This window comes from Taudactylus pleione, unplaced genomic scaffold, assembly GCF_031769625.1.
Source record: "Taudactylus pleione unplaced genomic scaffold, aTauple2 ptg000364l, whole genome shotgun sequence".
NCBI classification, from domain to species: Eukaryota; Metazoa; Chordata; class Amphibia; order Anura; family Myobatrachidae; genus Taudactylus; species Taudactylus pleione.
This window is the reverse complement of record NW_028284765.1, coordinates 15,905-31,914: the sequence shown is the minus strand read 5'-3', so window position 1 is coordinate 31,914 and position 16,010 is coordinate 15,905. Positions and strand designations below refer to the sequence as shown.

The window sequence follows — 16,010 nt, the reverse complement described above, 5'->3', positions numbered from 1 at the left end:
ACGGAGACCTCTGTACGGAGGATTAGGTCCTGAATGGTGTGTGACAAATCCAGGTGTCGCCTCCTGAGCTGTAACAATGAAAATGGCACAAAGAGAACAGATGAAATAACATGTTTTTTTTTTTCAGTTAACCATTTAGCTCTATTAACCCATTTCTTGCTATGTATTATATTGTCTAATTAGATTGTTAGCTCCTTGTCACCGGTTGGCAATACCTGGTTGGCCTGGGGCTGTGCTTGTATGAATTTTTTTGTTCTAGAGTGGGCGGATGGAGGTCACCCTACTCTGCTAGTGCCCTGTGTTGGTGCAGTTTCTCATGTAGTGATGGAGATGTAGATTAGGACACAGCCAATTAGGTAACGGCTCTAGCAGACAGCAAGTAACATTAAGGGAAGTAACTGCAGAGTCTGACACATGTGGGACTGGACTCCTCACACCCTCTGGCTGAAGCTGGAGAGACAACACCAGACGTAGATATCAGGGACCAGTGTGGTCTATGAGGAAGACGCTCGTCTGCACAACATGTACCTGCTAGTCCTCGCTGTCATGCTGCTGTTAGGTGAGTACCAGGATCCGGGTAATAGGGGCGATAAGTGAATGGAAAGAAACGTTCTGACATGAAATTATTTGGCCAATGGAGTCTAATTAGTTATTAAAAGAATCTGGTCATTTATTAACATGGACAAGGCTTACCGTAGGCTGCAAGGACAGAGAGGGCAGCGGACTAGGCACAAACACTCACATTCCTCACTGAGGGGCTGATTCAGATTTGGGAGCAAAGCACAAAAAAAAACCTCCCCAGCAAGTACAGTAACTTTGCACCTGACCACACCGTGCTGCAATGCAGGGGGGCAATTACATGTATTATATTTTGCACACAGGGTAAGTACGTGGCTGCTCCTGCATGCAGCCCACAAAAGCCGGGCAGCTTTATTCTTACACAGCAATTCTGAGCTAGGATACCCCCCCTCCCAGATCTAACTCTCTCTGCACATCTTACATCTGCCCCACCTGCCAGGCAGCGCGGTGTTACCCAGGGGCAACTTCACTTGCTCCTTTTTGCTTTGCTCCTAACTCAGTTATCAGCCCCTTACTGTATAATAATTGGGTCATCTAAATTCTTGCTCTGGTTACTGCTGTGTAGAAACTAGTGAATGATTACCACAATGTGATGTCGCTGGATACATTGTACTCTCTTACCCTGTCATGGGGCTTTATTTTGCATTTATTTTCTGTGCAGGTGCAGGGAGCCATGGAGATTTTGATGTCCAGATAGACATGGATGGTGTAACAGGCTCGGTCTCCATCAATACAAACACAGGAACTCTCAGGACCAATCTGACCGGAGCATGCGGAATGGTCAATATTTCCATACATGAGTTCCCAGTGACATATGGGACATCACAGAATCCCTGTGACATAGGGGCCATTGGATGGTCACATTACAATGTCACTATGAACGGGGTCGCACAAGTGTCAGTGGATACCAAGAACGTTAGGTATGATGGCCGCTCGTTGGCTTTGGAGACCTGTGGTCAGCAGATATGTGCAAATCTCGCAGACAGAGATGTCGCTCAGCCTGCTTGGCAAGCTGTATTCCGTTCCTTCATCGTAGGCCAAGTCTATTTCCTGACATCATCGACTCTGGACAATATCATAGCTGTGGTGGAGCTTTCAGTTTTGGAAGGGGTGCCAGTGTCTACCGCCTCGCTGTTCTTCTCAGACGAATGCCAAATGACTAATGGTCAAGGTTTGGGCAGCACTGAAGTTGGAAGCAGCATAAAGTTTGTAAAAAAACGCATAGAATTGACAAATGTTTCTGTTAGGAAATTTCTTCTCTTACGGTACCAAGAGAGATGGGCATGTGCAGCAGTGTGGTCAGTAGCGCCAAAAGAGGCAAGTGCACTATTCCACATGGCAGATATTACTGGAACTTTTACACTCAGACAAGAGACCCCGTTTCACCCAACGCAGCTAACCATCGACCTACGGGGGCTCAGGAAACTTGCTGACCATTACAGCATTCACTCTCTACCTGTTCTTGACCGTCAAGCGTCAGGTCAGAACCTGTGTAGCCAAGCAAATATTGGGCAGCTGTGGGATCCTTTGGAAGATAACAGTAACAATATGATGGCGGGGATTGGCCATAGTTTTTGGCAAGTGGGAAACTTGAGTGGTCGTCACGGCTCACTTCAGGGTCATGAGAAATATAAGGCTGTATTAGTTGATTTTAATCTGCCACTTTATGGTAAGAACAGTGTCATAGGTCGTTCTGTTGTTATAGCGAAGGCAAGTGGCGATGAGTGGGCGTGCAGCACCATACGGCAGGAGGGAGAGGTTATTAGAGCCCTGGCATCTTTCCATAAAGGTGTGGTTGGTAAAATAATGTTCCAACAAGCTCCAGGCAATCCCTATAATGACCTTTCCATACATATAGAGATCTCCCATGTGTCAGACTCCATCAGCAGAGGCCATAATTGGCACGTCCACACATTTCCTCTGCCAGCAGAGACTGTGGCTTGTACCTATGCTGGGGGGCACTTCAACCCATATAATGTATCCACTGGTGGCAACTACAGTCAGGAGTGCAAGCCATGGAGCCCCCTGAGGTGTGAGGCTGGAGACTATGCTGGGAAACACACACCATTATCCCTCACCGCCCCAGCCCCAGTACGATACTTTTTTACCGACACAACAAGTTCCCTCACAGGTCTAAATTCCATCATAGGACTTTCTGTGGTTATCCATGGACCAGAGGGTGCATCTATACGTGTGGCCTGTGCCAACATTCTACCCCAGCATACCAGTGAAGGCAGAAGTGGTGTCTGGTTTGGCTCTGGCAATGCCCAGGGAGAGATTAGAGCTTCACAAGCCTCATGTACTGAACCAACATCAGTTGATATCAATTTCCAAGGGCTGAAAGGCCGCGCAGGAGGCTACCATATACATCTGCTTCCAGTGAGTGGCGTGTCGGATGACCCATGCTCTAATACTCTAATCAGAGGCCACTACAACCCTTTCAGCATAGATGTGTCGGCATCGCCGGCTGCGGGCAGCGGGACAGACGATAAGTATGAGGTGGGTGACATTAGTGGCAGACAAGGTTCTTTAGCAAATCAAGACAACTTGAGGAAACAGTACATAGACATGAACTTGCCCCTGTCTGGAAAGTACAGCATCCTGGGACGATCACTGGTTATTCACTACGCAAATGGCTCCAGGTGAGTGAAACAATCTTGTTGATAAATATTTAGAATAACAAATATAATTTATCAATTATAGCGTACACCAACGGGAGGTCAGATCATAACCCCCCTAAAACCTGGCCAGGATCCAACTGGATCACCTCACGTTGGTTTCATCCTAATCAGTGCAGGGGTGTTGAATGCATATTATATATGTATATTATAAGAGATCCATAACACAGTGTTTCTGTACTTATTACTAAACATATACTGTAGATGCTGACATGACCAGCAATAAATGTCTCGCTTCTGGTGAGTGTGTACAATATAATTACTGGTGCAGTTTGACCATCGCCTCTAATTTAACCCCTTATTGCTCCTGGAAGCCTCAATATCAAATGTTTGTATAGACTGTCTGTCAGATACTTTTATAGAAAATTATGATTTGTGTACAAAAAGGAAAAGTACCCAAAGAATATGCACCGAGTGCCCCGGGGTTAGCTTAGGCCGGAGCGGTGGTTTTGCGGTTTTGAGTTAAACTTGTGATGTTATGAGCTGGCTCATGTGCACAGTATCGGACGTAATGATATCAGTGAAACGCTATCATCACATATAATAAAATACTTTTCTTTATTAGTTGCGCCTTCGCAGACTTTGATGATTATATGCAGCATTCTATTACCCAGAATCCTGCCTGGTGTCTTTCTGTGCATGCTCACCATAACACAATCGCTGCGGAGGGGTGCACTCTCCAAATAGAAGCCCATAGGCTTCTGTAACGTAACGCCATCAGAAGATGACTTACCCACCTCATCCAAGCCCAGGAGAGCATCACATTCAGAAGCTTGGTGCATGAGAAATAAGGTCAAAAACACATTTTTGGGGTTTGACACATTGCTCCCATTACTGCATCCCACCCAGGGAATTCTAGAGCAAAATTCTTAAGGTGCCTCAAACACCTTAAAATGTGTTACTGTGATCACTGGTCCTGTATATGCTGGAATTATGACACACAATACACTATGTATGACACATATAATGGGTTACTGTGATCACTGGTCCTGTATATGCTGGAATTATGACACACAATACACTATGTATGACACATATAATGGGTTACTGTGATCACTGGTCCTGTATATGCTGGAATTATGACACACAATACACTATGTATGACACATATAATGGGTTACTGTGATCACTGGTCCTGTATATGCTGGAATTATGACACACAATACACTATGTATGACACATATAATGGGTTACTGTGATCGCTGGTCCTGTATATGCTGGAATTATGACACACAATACACTATGTATGACACATATAATGGGTTACTGTGATCACTGGTCCTGTATATGCTGGAATTATGACACACAATACACTATGTATGACACATATAATGGCTTACTGTGATCACTGGTCCTGTGTATGCTGGAATTATGACACACAATACACTATGTATGACACATATAATGGCTTACTGTGATCACTGGTCCTGTGTATGCTGGAATTATGACACACAATACACTATGTATGACACATATAATGGGTTACTGTGATCACTGGTCCTGTGTATGCTGGAATTATGACACACACAATACACTATGTATGACATATATAATGGGTTACTGTGATCACTGGTCCTGTATATGCTGGATATATGATACACAATACACTATGTATGACACATATAATGGCTTACTGTGATCACTGGTCCTGTATATGCTGGAATTATGACACACAATACACTATGTATGACACATATAATGGGTTACTGTGATCACTGGTCCTGTATATGCTGGAATTATGACACACAATACACTATGTATGACACATATAATGGGTTACTGTGATCACTGGTCCTGTATATGCTGGAATTATGACACACAATACACTATGTATGACACATATAATGGGTAACTGTGATCGCTGGTCCTGTATATGCTGGAATTATGACACACAATACACTATGTATGACACATATAATGGGTTACTGTGATCACTGGTCCTGTATATGCTGGAATTATGACACAATACAGTATGTATGACACATATAATGGGTTACTGTGATCACTGGTCCTGTATATGCTGGATATATGACACACAGTACACTATGTATGACACATATAATGGGTTACTGTGATCACTGGTCCTGTATATGCTGGAATTATGACACATAATACACTATGTATGACACATATAATGGGTTACTGTGATTGCTGGTCCTGTATATGCTAGAATTATTACACACAATACACTATGTATGACACATATAATGGGTTACTGTGATCACTGGTCCTGTATATGCTGGAATTATTACACACAATACACTATGTATGACACATATAATGGGTTACTGTGATCGCTGGTCCTGTATATGCTGGAATTATGACACACAATACACTATGTATGACACATATAATGGGTTACTGTGATTGCTGGTCCTGTATATGCTGGAATTATGACACACAATACACTATGTATGACACATATAATGGGTTACTGTGCTCTCTGGTCCTGTATATGCTGGAATTATGACACACAATACACTATGTATGACACATATAATGGGTTACTGTGATCACTGGTCCTGTATATGCTGGAATTATGACACACAATACACTATGTATGACACATATAATGGGTTACTGTGATCGCTGGTCCTGTATATGCTGGAATTATGACACACAATACACTATGTATGACACATATAATGGGTTACTGTGATCACTGGTCCTGTATATGCTGGAATTATGACACACAATACACTATGTATGACACATATAATGGCTTACTGTGATCACTGGTCCTGTGTATGCTGGAATTATGACACACAATACACTATGTATGACACATATAATGGCTTACTGTGATCACTGGTCCTGTGTATGCTGGAATTATGACACACAATACACTATGTATGACACATATAATGGCTTACTGTGATCACTGGTCCTGTGTATGCTGGAATTATGACACACAATACACTATGTATGACACATATAATGGGTTACTGTGATCACTGGTCCTGTGTATGCTGGAATTATGACACACACAATACACTATGTATGACATATATAATGGGTTACTGTGATCACTGGTCCTGTATATGCTGGATATATGATACACAATACACTATGTATGACACATATAATGGCTTACTGTGATCACTGGTCCTGTATATGCTGGAATTATGACACACAATACACTATGTATGACACATATAATGGGTTACTGTGATCACTGGTCCTGTATATGCTGGAATTATGACACACAATACACTATGTATGACACATATAATGGGTTACTGTGATCACTGGTCCTGTATATGCTGGAATTATGACACACAATACACTATGTATGACACATATAATGGGTAACTGTGATCGCTGGTCCTGTATATGCTGGAATTATGACACACAATACACTATGTATGACACATATAATGGGTAACTGTGATCACTGGTCCTGTATATGCTGGAATTATGACACAATACAGTATGTATGACACATATAATGGGTTACTGTGATCACTGGTCCTGTATATGCTGGATATATGACACACAGTACACTATGTATGACACATATAATGGGTTACTGTGATCACTGGTCCTGTATATGCTGGAATTATGACACATAATACACTATGTATGACACATATAATGGGTTACTGTGATTGCTGGTCCTGTATATGCTAGAATTATTACACACAATACACTATGTATGACACATATAATGGGTTACTGTGATCGCTGGTCCTGTATATGCTGGAATTATGACACACAATACACTACGTATGACACATATAATGGGTTACTGTGATTGCTGGTCCTGTATATGCTGGAATTATGACACACAATACACTATGTATGACACATATAATGGGTTACTGTGATCGCTGGTACTGTATATGCTGGAATTATGACACACAATACACTATGTATGACACATATAATGGGTTACTGTGATCGCTGGTCCTGTATATGCTGGAATTATGACACACAATACACTATGTATGACACATATAATGGGTTACTGTGATCACTGGTCCTGTATATGCTGGAATTATGACACACAATACACTATGTATGACACATATAATAGGTTACTGTGATCGCTGGTCCTGTATATGCTGGAATTATGACACACAATACACTATGTATGACACATATAATGGTTACTGTGATCACTGGTCCTGTGTATGCTGGAATTATGACACACAATACACTATGTATGACACATATAATGGGTTACTGTGATCGCTGGTCCTGTATATGCTGGAATTATGACACACAATACACTATGTATGACACATATAATGGTTACTGTGATCGCTGGTCCTGTATATGCTGGAATTATGACACAATACAGTATGTATGACACATATAATGGGTTACTGTGATCACTGGTCCTGTATATGCTGGATATATGACACACAATACACTATGTATGACACATATAATGGGTTACTGTGATCGCTGGTCCTGTATATGCTGGAATTATGACACACAATACACTATGTATGACACATATAATGGTTACTGTGATCGCTGGTCCTGTATATGCTGGAATTATGACACAATACAGTATGTATGACACATATAATGGGTTACTGTGATCACTGGTCCTGTATATGCTGGATATATGACACACAGTACACTATGTATGACACATATAATGGGTTACTGTGATCTCTGGTCCTGTATATGCTGGAATTATGACACACAATACACTATGTATGACACATATAATGGGTTACTGTGATCTCTGGTCCTGTATATGCTGGAATTATGACACACAATACACTATGTATGACACATATAATGGGTTACTGTGATCACTGGTCCTGTGTATGCTGGAATTATGACACACAATACACTATGTATGACACATATAATGGGTTACTGTGATCACTGGTCCTGTGTATGCTGGAATTATGACACACAATACACTATGTATGACACATATAATGGGTTACTGTGATCGCTGGTCCTGTGTATGCTGGAATTATGACAAACAATACACTATGTATGACACATATAATGGGTTACTGTGATCACTGGTCCTGTATATGCTGGATATATGATACACAATACACTATGTATGACACATATAATGGCTTACTGTGATCACTGGTCCTGTATATGCTGGAATTATGACACACAATACACTATGTATGACACATATAATGGGTTACTGTGATCACTGGTCCTGTATATGCTGGAATTATGACACACAATACACTATGTATGACACATATAATGGGTTACTGTGATCACTGGTCCTGTATATGCTGGAATTATGACACACAATACACTATGTATGACACATATAATGGGTAACTGTGATCGCTGGTCCTGTATATGCTGGAATTATGACACACAATACACTATGTATGACACATATAATGGGTAACTGTGATCACTGGTCCTGTATATGCTGGAATTATGACACAATACAGTATGTATGACACATATAATGGGTTACTGTGATCACTGGTCCTGTATATGCTGGAATTATTACACACAATACACTATGTATGACACATATAATGGGTTACTGTGATCGCTGGTCCTGTATATGCTGGAATTATTACACACAATACACTATGTATGACACATATAATGGGTTACTGTGATTGCTGGTCCTGTATATGCTAGAATTATTACATACAATACACTATGTATGACACATATAATGGGTTACTGTGATCACTGGTCCTGTATATGCTGGAATTATTACACACAATACACTATGTATGACACATATAATGGGTTACTGTGATTGCTGGTCCTGTATATGCTGGAATTATGACACACAATACACTATGTATGACACATATAATGGGTTACTGTGATTGCTGGTCCTGTATATGCTGGGATTATGACACACAATACACTATGTATGACACATATAATGGGTTACTGTGATCACTGGTCCTGTATATGCTGGAATTATTACACACAATACACTATGTATGACACATATAATGGGTTACTGTGATTGCTGGTCCTGTATATGCTGGAATTATGACACACAATACACTATGTATGACACATATAATGGGTTACTGTGATCGCTGGTCCTGTATATGCTGGAATTATGACACACAATACACTATGTATGACACATATAATGGGTTACTGTGATCACTGGTCCTGTATATGCTGGAATTATGACACACAATACACTATGTATGACACATATAATAGGTTACTGTGATCGCTGGTCCTGTATATGCTGGAATTATGACACACAATACACTATGTATGACACATATAATGGTTACTGTGATCGCTGGTCCTGTATATGCTGGAATTATGACACACAATACACTATGTATGACACATATAATGGTTACTGTGATCGCTGGTCCTGTATATGCTGGAATTATGACACACAATACACTATGTATGACACATATAATGGGTTACTGTGATCGCTGGTCCTGTATATGCTGGAATTATGACACACAATACACTATGTATGACACATATAATGGGTTACTGTGATCACTGGTCCTGTATATGCTGGAATTATGACACATAATACACTATGTATGACACATATAATGGGTTACTGTGATCACTGGTCCTGTATATGCTGGAATTATTACACACAATACACTATGTATGACACATATAATGGGTTACTGTGATCACTGGTCCTGTATATGCTGGAATTATGACACACAATACACTATGTATGACACATATAATGGGTTACTGTGATCACTGGTCCTGTATATGCTGGAATTATGACACACAATACACTATGTATGACACATATAATGGGTTACTGTGATCGCTGGTCCTGTATATACTGGAATTATGACACACAATACACTATGTATGACACATATAATGGTTACTGTGATCGCTGGTCCTGTATATGCTGGAATTATGACACAATACAGTATGTATGACACATATAATGGGTTACTGTGATCACTGGTCCTGTATATGCTGGAATTATGACACACAATACACTATGTATGACACATATAATGGGTTACTGTGATCACTGGTCCTGTATATGCTGGATATATGACACACAGTACACTATGTATGACACATATAATGGGTTACTGTGATCGCTGGTCCTGTATATGCTGGAATTATTACACACAATACACTATGTATGACACATATAATGGGTTACTGTGATCGCTGGTCCTGTATATGCTGGAATTATTACACACAATACACTATGTATGACACATATAATGGGTTACTGTGATTGCTGGTCCTGTATATGCTGGAATTATTACACACAATACACTATGTATGACACATATAATGGGTTACTGTGATCACTGGTCCTGTATATGCTGGAATTATGACACACAATACACTATGTATGACACATATAATGGGTTACTGTGATTGCTGGTCCTGTATATGCTGGAATTATGACACACAATACACTATGTATGACACATATAATGGGTTACTGTGATCGCTGGTACTGTATATGCTGGAATTATGACACACAATACACTATGTAAGACACATATAATGGGTTACTGTGATCACTGGTCCTGTATATGCTGGAATTATGACACACAATACACTATGTATGACACATATAATGGGTTACTGTGATCACTGGTCCTGTATATGCTGGATATATAACACACAATACACTATGTATGACACATATAATAGGTTACTGTGATCGCTGGTCCTGTATATACTGGAATTATGACACACAATACACTATGTATGACACATATAATGGGTTACTGTGATCACTGGTCCTGTATATGCTGGAATTATGACACACAATACACTATGTATGACACATATAATGGGTTGCTGTGATTGCTGGTCCTGTATATGCTGGAATTATGACACACAATACACTATGTATGACACATATAATGGGTTACTGTGATTGCTGGTCCTGTATATGCTGGGATTATGACACACAATACACTATGTATGACACATATAATGGGTTACTGTGATCACTGGTCCTGTATATGCTGGAATTATTACACACAATACACTATGTATGACACATATAATGGGTTACTGTGATTGCTGGTCCTGTGTATGCTGGAATTATGACACACAATACACTATGTATGACACATATAATGGGTTACTGTGATCGCTGGTACTGTATATGCTGGAATTATGACACACAATACACTATGTATGACACATATAATGGGTTACTGTGATCGCTGGTCCTGTATATGCTGGAATTATGACACACAATACACTATGTATGACACATATAATGGGTTACTGTGATCGCTGGTCCTGTATATGCTGGATTTATGACACACAATACACTATGTATGACACATATAATGGTTACTGTGATCGCTGGTCCTGTATATGCTGGAATTATGACACACAATACACTATGTATGACACATATAATGGGTTACTGTGATCACTGGTCTTGTATATGCTGGAATTATGACACACAATACACTATGTATGACACATATAATAGGTTACTGTGATCGCTGGTCCTGTATATGCTGGAATTATGACACACAATACACTATGTATGACACATATAATGGTTACTGTGATCGCTGGTCCTGTATATTCTGGAATTATGACACACAATACACTATGTATGACACATATAATGGTTACTGTGATCGCTGGTCCTGTATATGCTGGAATTATGACACAATACACTATGTATGACACATATAATGGGTTACTGTGATCACTGGTCCTGTATATGCTGGATATATGACACACAATACACTATGTATGACACATATAATGGGTTACTGTGATCGCTGGTCCTGTATATGCTGGAATTATGACACACAATACACTATGTATGACACATATAATGGGTTACTGTGATCGCTGGTCCTGTATATGCTGGAATTATGACACACAATACACTATGTATGACACATATAATGGGTAACTGTGATCACTGGTCCTGTATATGCTGGAATTATGACACAATACAGTATGTATGACACATATAATGGGTTACTGTGATCACTGGTCCTGTATATGCTGGAATTATGACACACAATACACTATGTATGACACATATAATGGGTTACTGTGATCACTGGTCTTGTATATGCTGGAATTATGACACACAATACACTATGTATGACACATATAATAGGTTACTGTGATCGCTGGTCCTGTATATGCTGGAATTATGACACACAATACACTATGTATGACACATATAATGGTTACTGTGATCGCTGGTCCTGTATATTCTGGAATTATGACACACAATACACTATGTATGACACATATAATGGTTACTGTGATCGCTGGTCCTGTATATGCTGGAATTATGACACAATACACTATGTATGACACATATAATGGGTTACTGTGATCACTGGTCCTGTATATGCTGGATATATGACACACAGTACACTATGTATGACACATATAATGGGTTACTGTGATCACTGGTCCTGTATATGCTGGAATTATGACACATAATACACTATGTATGACACATATAATGGGTTACTGTGATTGCTGGTCCTGTATATGCTAGAATTATTACACACAATACACTATGTATGACACATATAATGGGTTACTGTGATCACTGGTCCTGTATATGCTGGAATTATTACACACAATACACTATGTATGACACATATAATGGGTTACTGTGATCGCTGGTCCTGTATATGCTGGAATTATGACACACAATACACTATGTATGACACATATAATGGGTTACTGTGATTGCTGGTCCTGTATATGCTGGAATTATGACACACAATACACTATGTATGACACATATAATGGGTTACTGTGATCTCTGGTCCTGTATATGCTGGAATTATGACACACAATACACTATGTATGACACATATAATGGGTTACTGTGATCACTGGTCCTGTATATGCTGGAATTATGACACACAATACACTATGTATGACACATATAATGGGTTACTGTGATCGCTGGTCCTGTATATGCTGGAATTATGACACACAATACACTATGTATGACACATATAATGGGTTACTGTGATCACTGGTCCTGTATATGCTGGAATTATGACACACAATACACTATGTATGACACATATAATGGCTTACTGTGATCACTGGTCCTGTGTATGCTGGAATTATGACACACAATACACTATGTATGACACATATAATGGCTTACTGTGATCACTGGTCCTGTGTATGCTGGAATTATGACACACAATACACTATGTATGACACATATAATGGCTTACTGTGATCACTGGTCCTGTGTATGCTGGAATTATGACACACAATACACTATGTATGACACATATAATGGGTTACTGTGATCACTGGTCCTGTGTATGCTGGAATTATGACACACACAATACACTATGTATGACATATATAATGGTTTACTGTGATCACTGGTCCTGTATATGCTGGATATATGATACACAATACACTATGTATGACACATATAATGGCTTACTGTGATCACTGGTCCTGTATATGCTGGAATTATGACACACAATACACTATGTATGACACATATAATTGGTTACTGTGATCACTGGTCCTGTATATGCTGGAATTATGACACACAATACACTATGTATGACACATATAATGGGTTACTGTGATCACTGGTCCTGTATATGCTGGAATTATGACACACAATACACTATGTATGACACATATAATGGGTAACTGTGATCGCTGGTCCTGTATATGCTGGAATTATGACACACAATACACTATGTATGACACATATAATGGGTAACTGTGATCACTGGTCCTGTATATGCTGGAATTATGACACAATACAGTATGTATGACACATATAATGGGTTACTGTGATCACTGGTCCTGTATATGCTGGATATATGACACACAGTACACTATGTATGACACATATAATGGGTTACTGTGATCACTGGTCCTGTATATGCTGGAATTATGACACATAATACACTATGTATGACACATATAATGGGTTACTGTGATTGCTGGTCCTGTATATGCTAGAATTATTACACACAATACACTATGTATGACACATATAATGGGTTACTGTGATCACTGGTCCTGTATATGCTGGAATTATGACACACAATACACTATGTATGACACATATAATGGGTTACTGTGATTGCTGGTCCTGTATATGCTGGAATTATGACACACAATACACTATGTATGACACATATAATGGGTTACTGTGATCTCTGGTCCTGTATATGCTGGAATTATGACACACAATACACTATGTATGACACATATAATGGGTTACTGTGATCACTGGTCCTGTATATGCTGGAATTATGACACACAATACACTATGTATGACACATATAATGGGTTACTGTGATCGCTGGTCCTGTATATGCTGGAATTATGACACACAATACACTATGTATGACACATATAATGGGTTACTGTGATCACTGGTCCTGTATATGCTGGAATTATGACACACAATACACTATGTATGACACATATAATGGCTTACTGTGATCACTGGTCCTGTGTATGCTGGAATTATGACACACAATACACTATGTATGACACATATAATGGCTTACTGTGATCACTGGTCCTGTGTATGCTGGAATTATGACACACAATACACTATGTATGACACATATAATGGCTTACTGTGATCACTGGTCCTGTGTATGCTGGAATTATGACACACAATACACTATGTATGACACATATAATGGGTTACTGTGATCACTGGTCCTGTGTATGCTGGAATTATGACACACACAATACACTATGTATGACATATATAATGGTTTACTGTGATCACTGGTCCTGTATATGCTGGATATATGATACACAATACACTATGTATGACACATATAATGGCTTACTGTGATCACTGGTCCTGTATATGCTGGAATTATGACACACAATACACTATGTATGACACATATAATGGGTTACTGTGATCACTGGTCCTGTATATGCTGGAATTATGACACACAATACACTATGTATGACACATATAATGGGTTACTGTGATCACTGGTCCTGTATATGCTGGAATTATGACACACAATACACTATGTATGACACATATAATGGGTAACTGTGATCGCTGGTCCTGTATATGCTGGAATTATGACACACAATACACTATGTATGACACATATAATGGGTAACTGTGATCACTGGTCCTGTATATGCTGGAATTATGACACAATACAGTATGTATGACACATATAATGGGTTACTGTGATCACTGGTCCTGTATATGCTGGATATATGACACACAGTACACTATGTATGACACATATAATGGGTTACTGTGATCACTGGTCCTGTATATGCTGGAATTATGACACATAATACACTATGTATGACACATATAATGGGTTACTGTGATTGCTGGTCCTGTATATGCTAGAATTATTACACACAATACACTATGTATGACACATATAATGGGTTACTGTGATCACTGGTCCTGTATATGCTGGAATTATTACACACAATACACTATGTATGACACATATAATGGGTTACTGTGATCGCTGGTCCTGTATATGCTGGAATTATGACACACAATACACTATGTATGACACATATAATGGGTTACTGTGATTGCTGGTCCTGTATATGCTGGAATTATGACACACAATACACTATGTATGACACATATAATGGGTTACTGTGATCGCTGGTACTGTATATGCTGGAATTATGACACACAATACACTATGTATGACACATATAATGGGTTACTGTGATCGCTGGTCCTGTATATGCTGGAATTATGACACACAATACACTATGTATGACACATATAATGGGTTACTGTGATCACTGGTCCTGTATATGCTGGAATTATGACACACAATACACTAT

The 16,010-nt window shown here is 39.4% G+C and overlaps 1 protein-coding gene across 1 annotated transcript; it reads left to right on the top strand.

Moving 5' to 3' along the window:
* Positions 1–522: 522 nt before the first annotated feature.
* LOC148508485 (uncharacterized) lies at positions 523–3,225 on the top strand. The gene is made up of 2 exons (XM_088444448.1): positions 523–559; positions 1,241–3,225. The coding sequence occupies exons 1-2, from the start codon at positions 523–525 to the stop codon at positions 3,223–3,225; spliced, it is 2,022 nt and encodes a 673-aa protein (XP_088300574.1).
* The last annotated feature ends 12,785 nt before the right edge of the window (positions 3,226–16,010 follow it).

Bases quoted from the DNA above. Each gene is read 5' to 3' on its own strand.
- LOC148508485 (XM_088444448.1), top strand. From the start codon at position 523: ATGTACCTGCTAGTCCTCGCTGTCATGCTGCTGTTAG. The intron at 560-1,240 runs GTGAGTACCAGG...TTTTCTGTGCAG, and splicing joins CGCTGTCATGCTGCTGTTAG to GTGCAGGGAGCCATGGAGAT.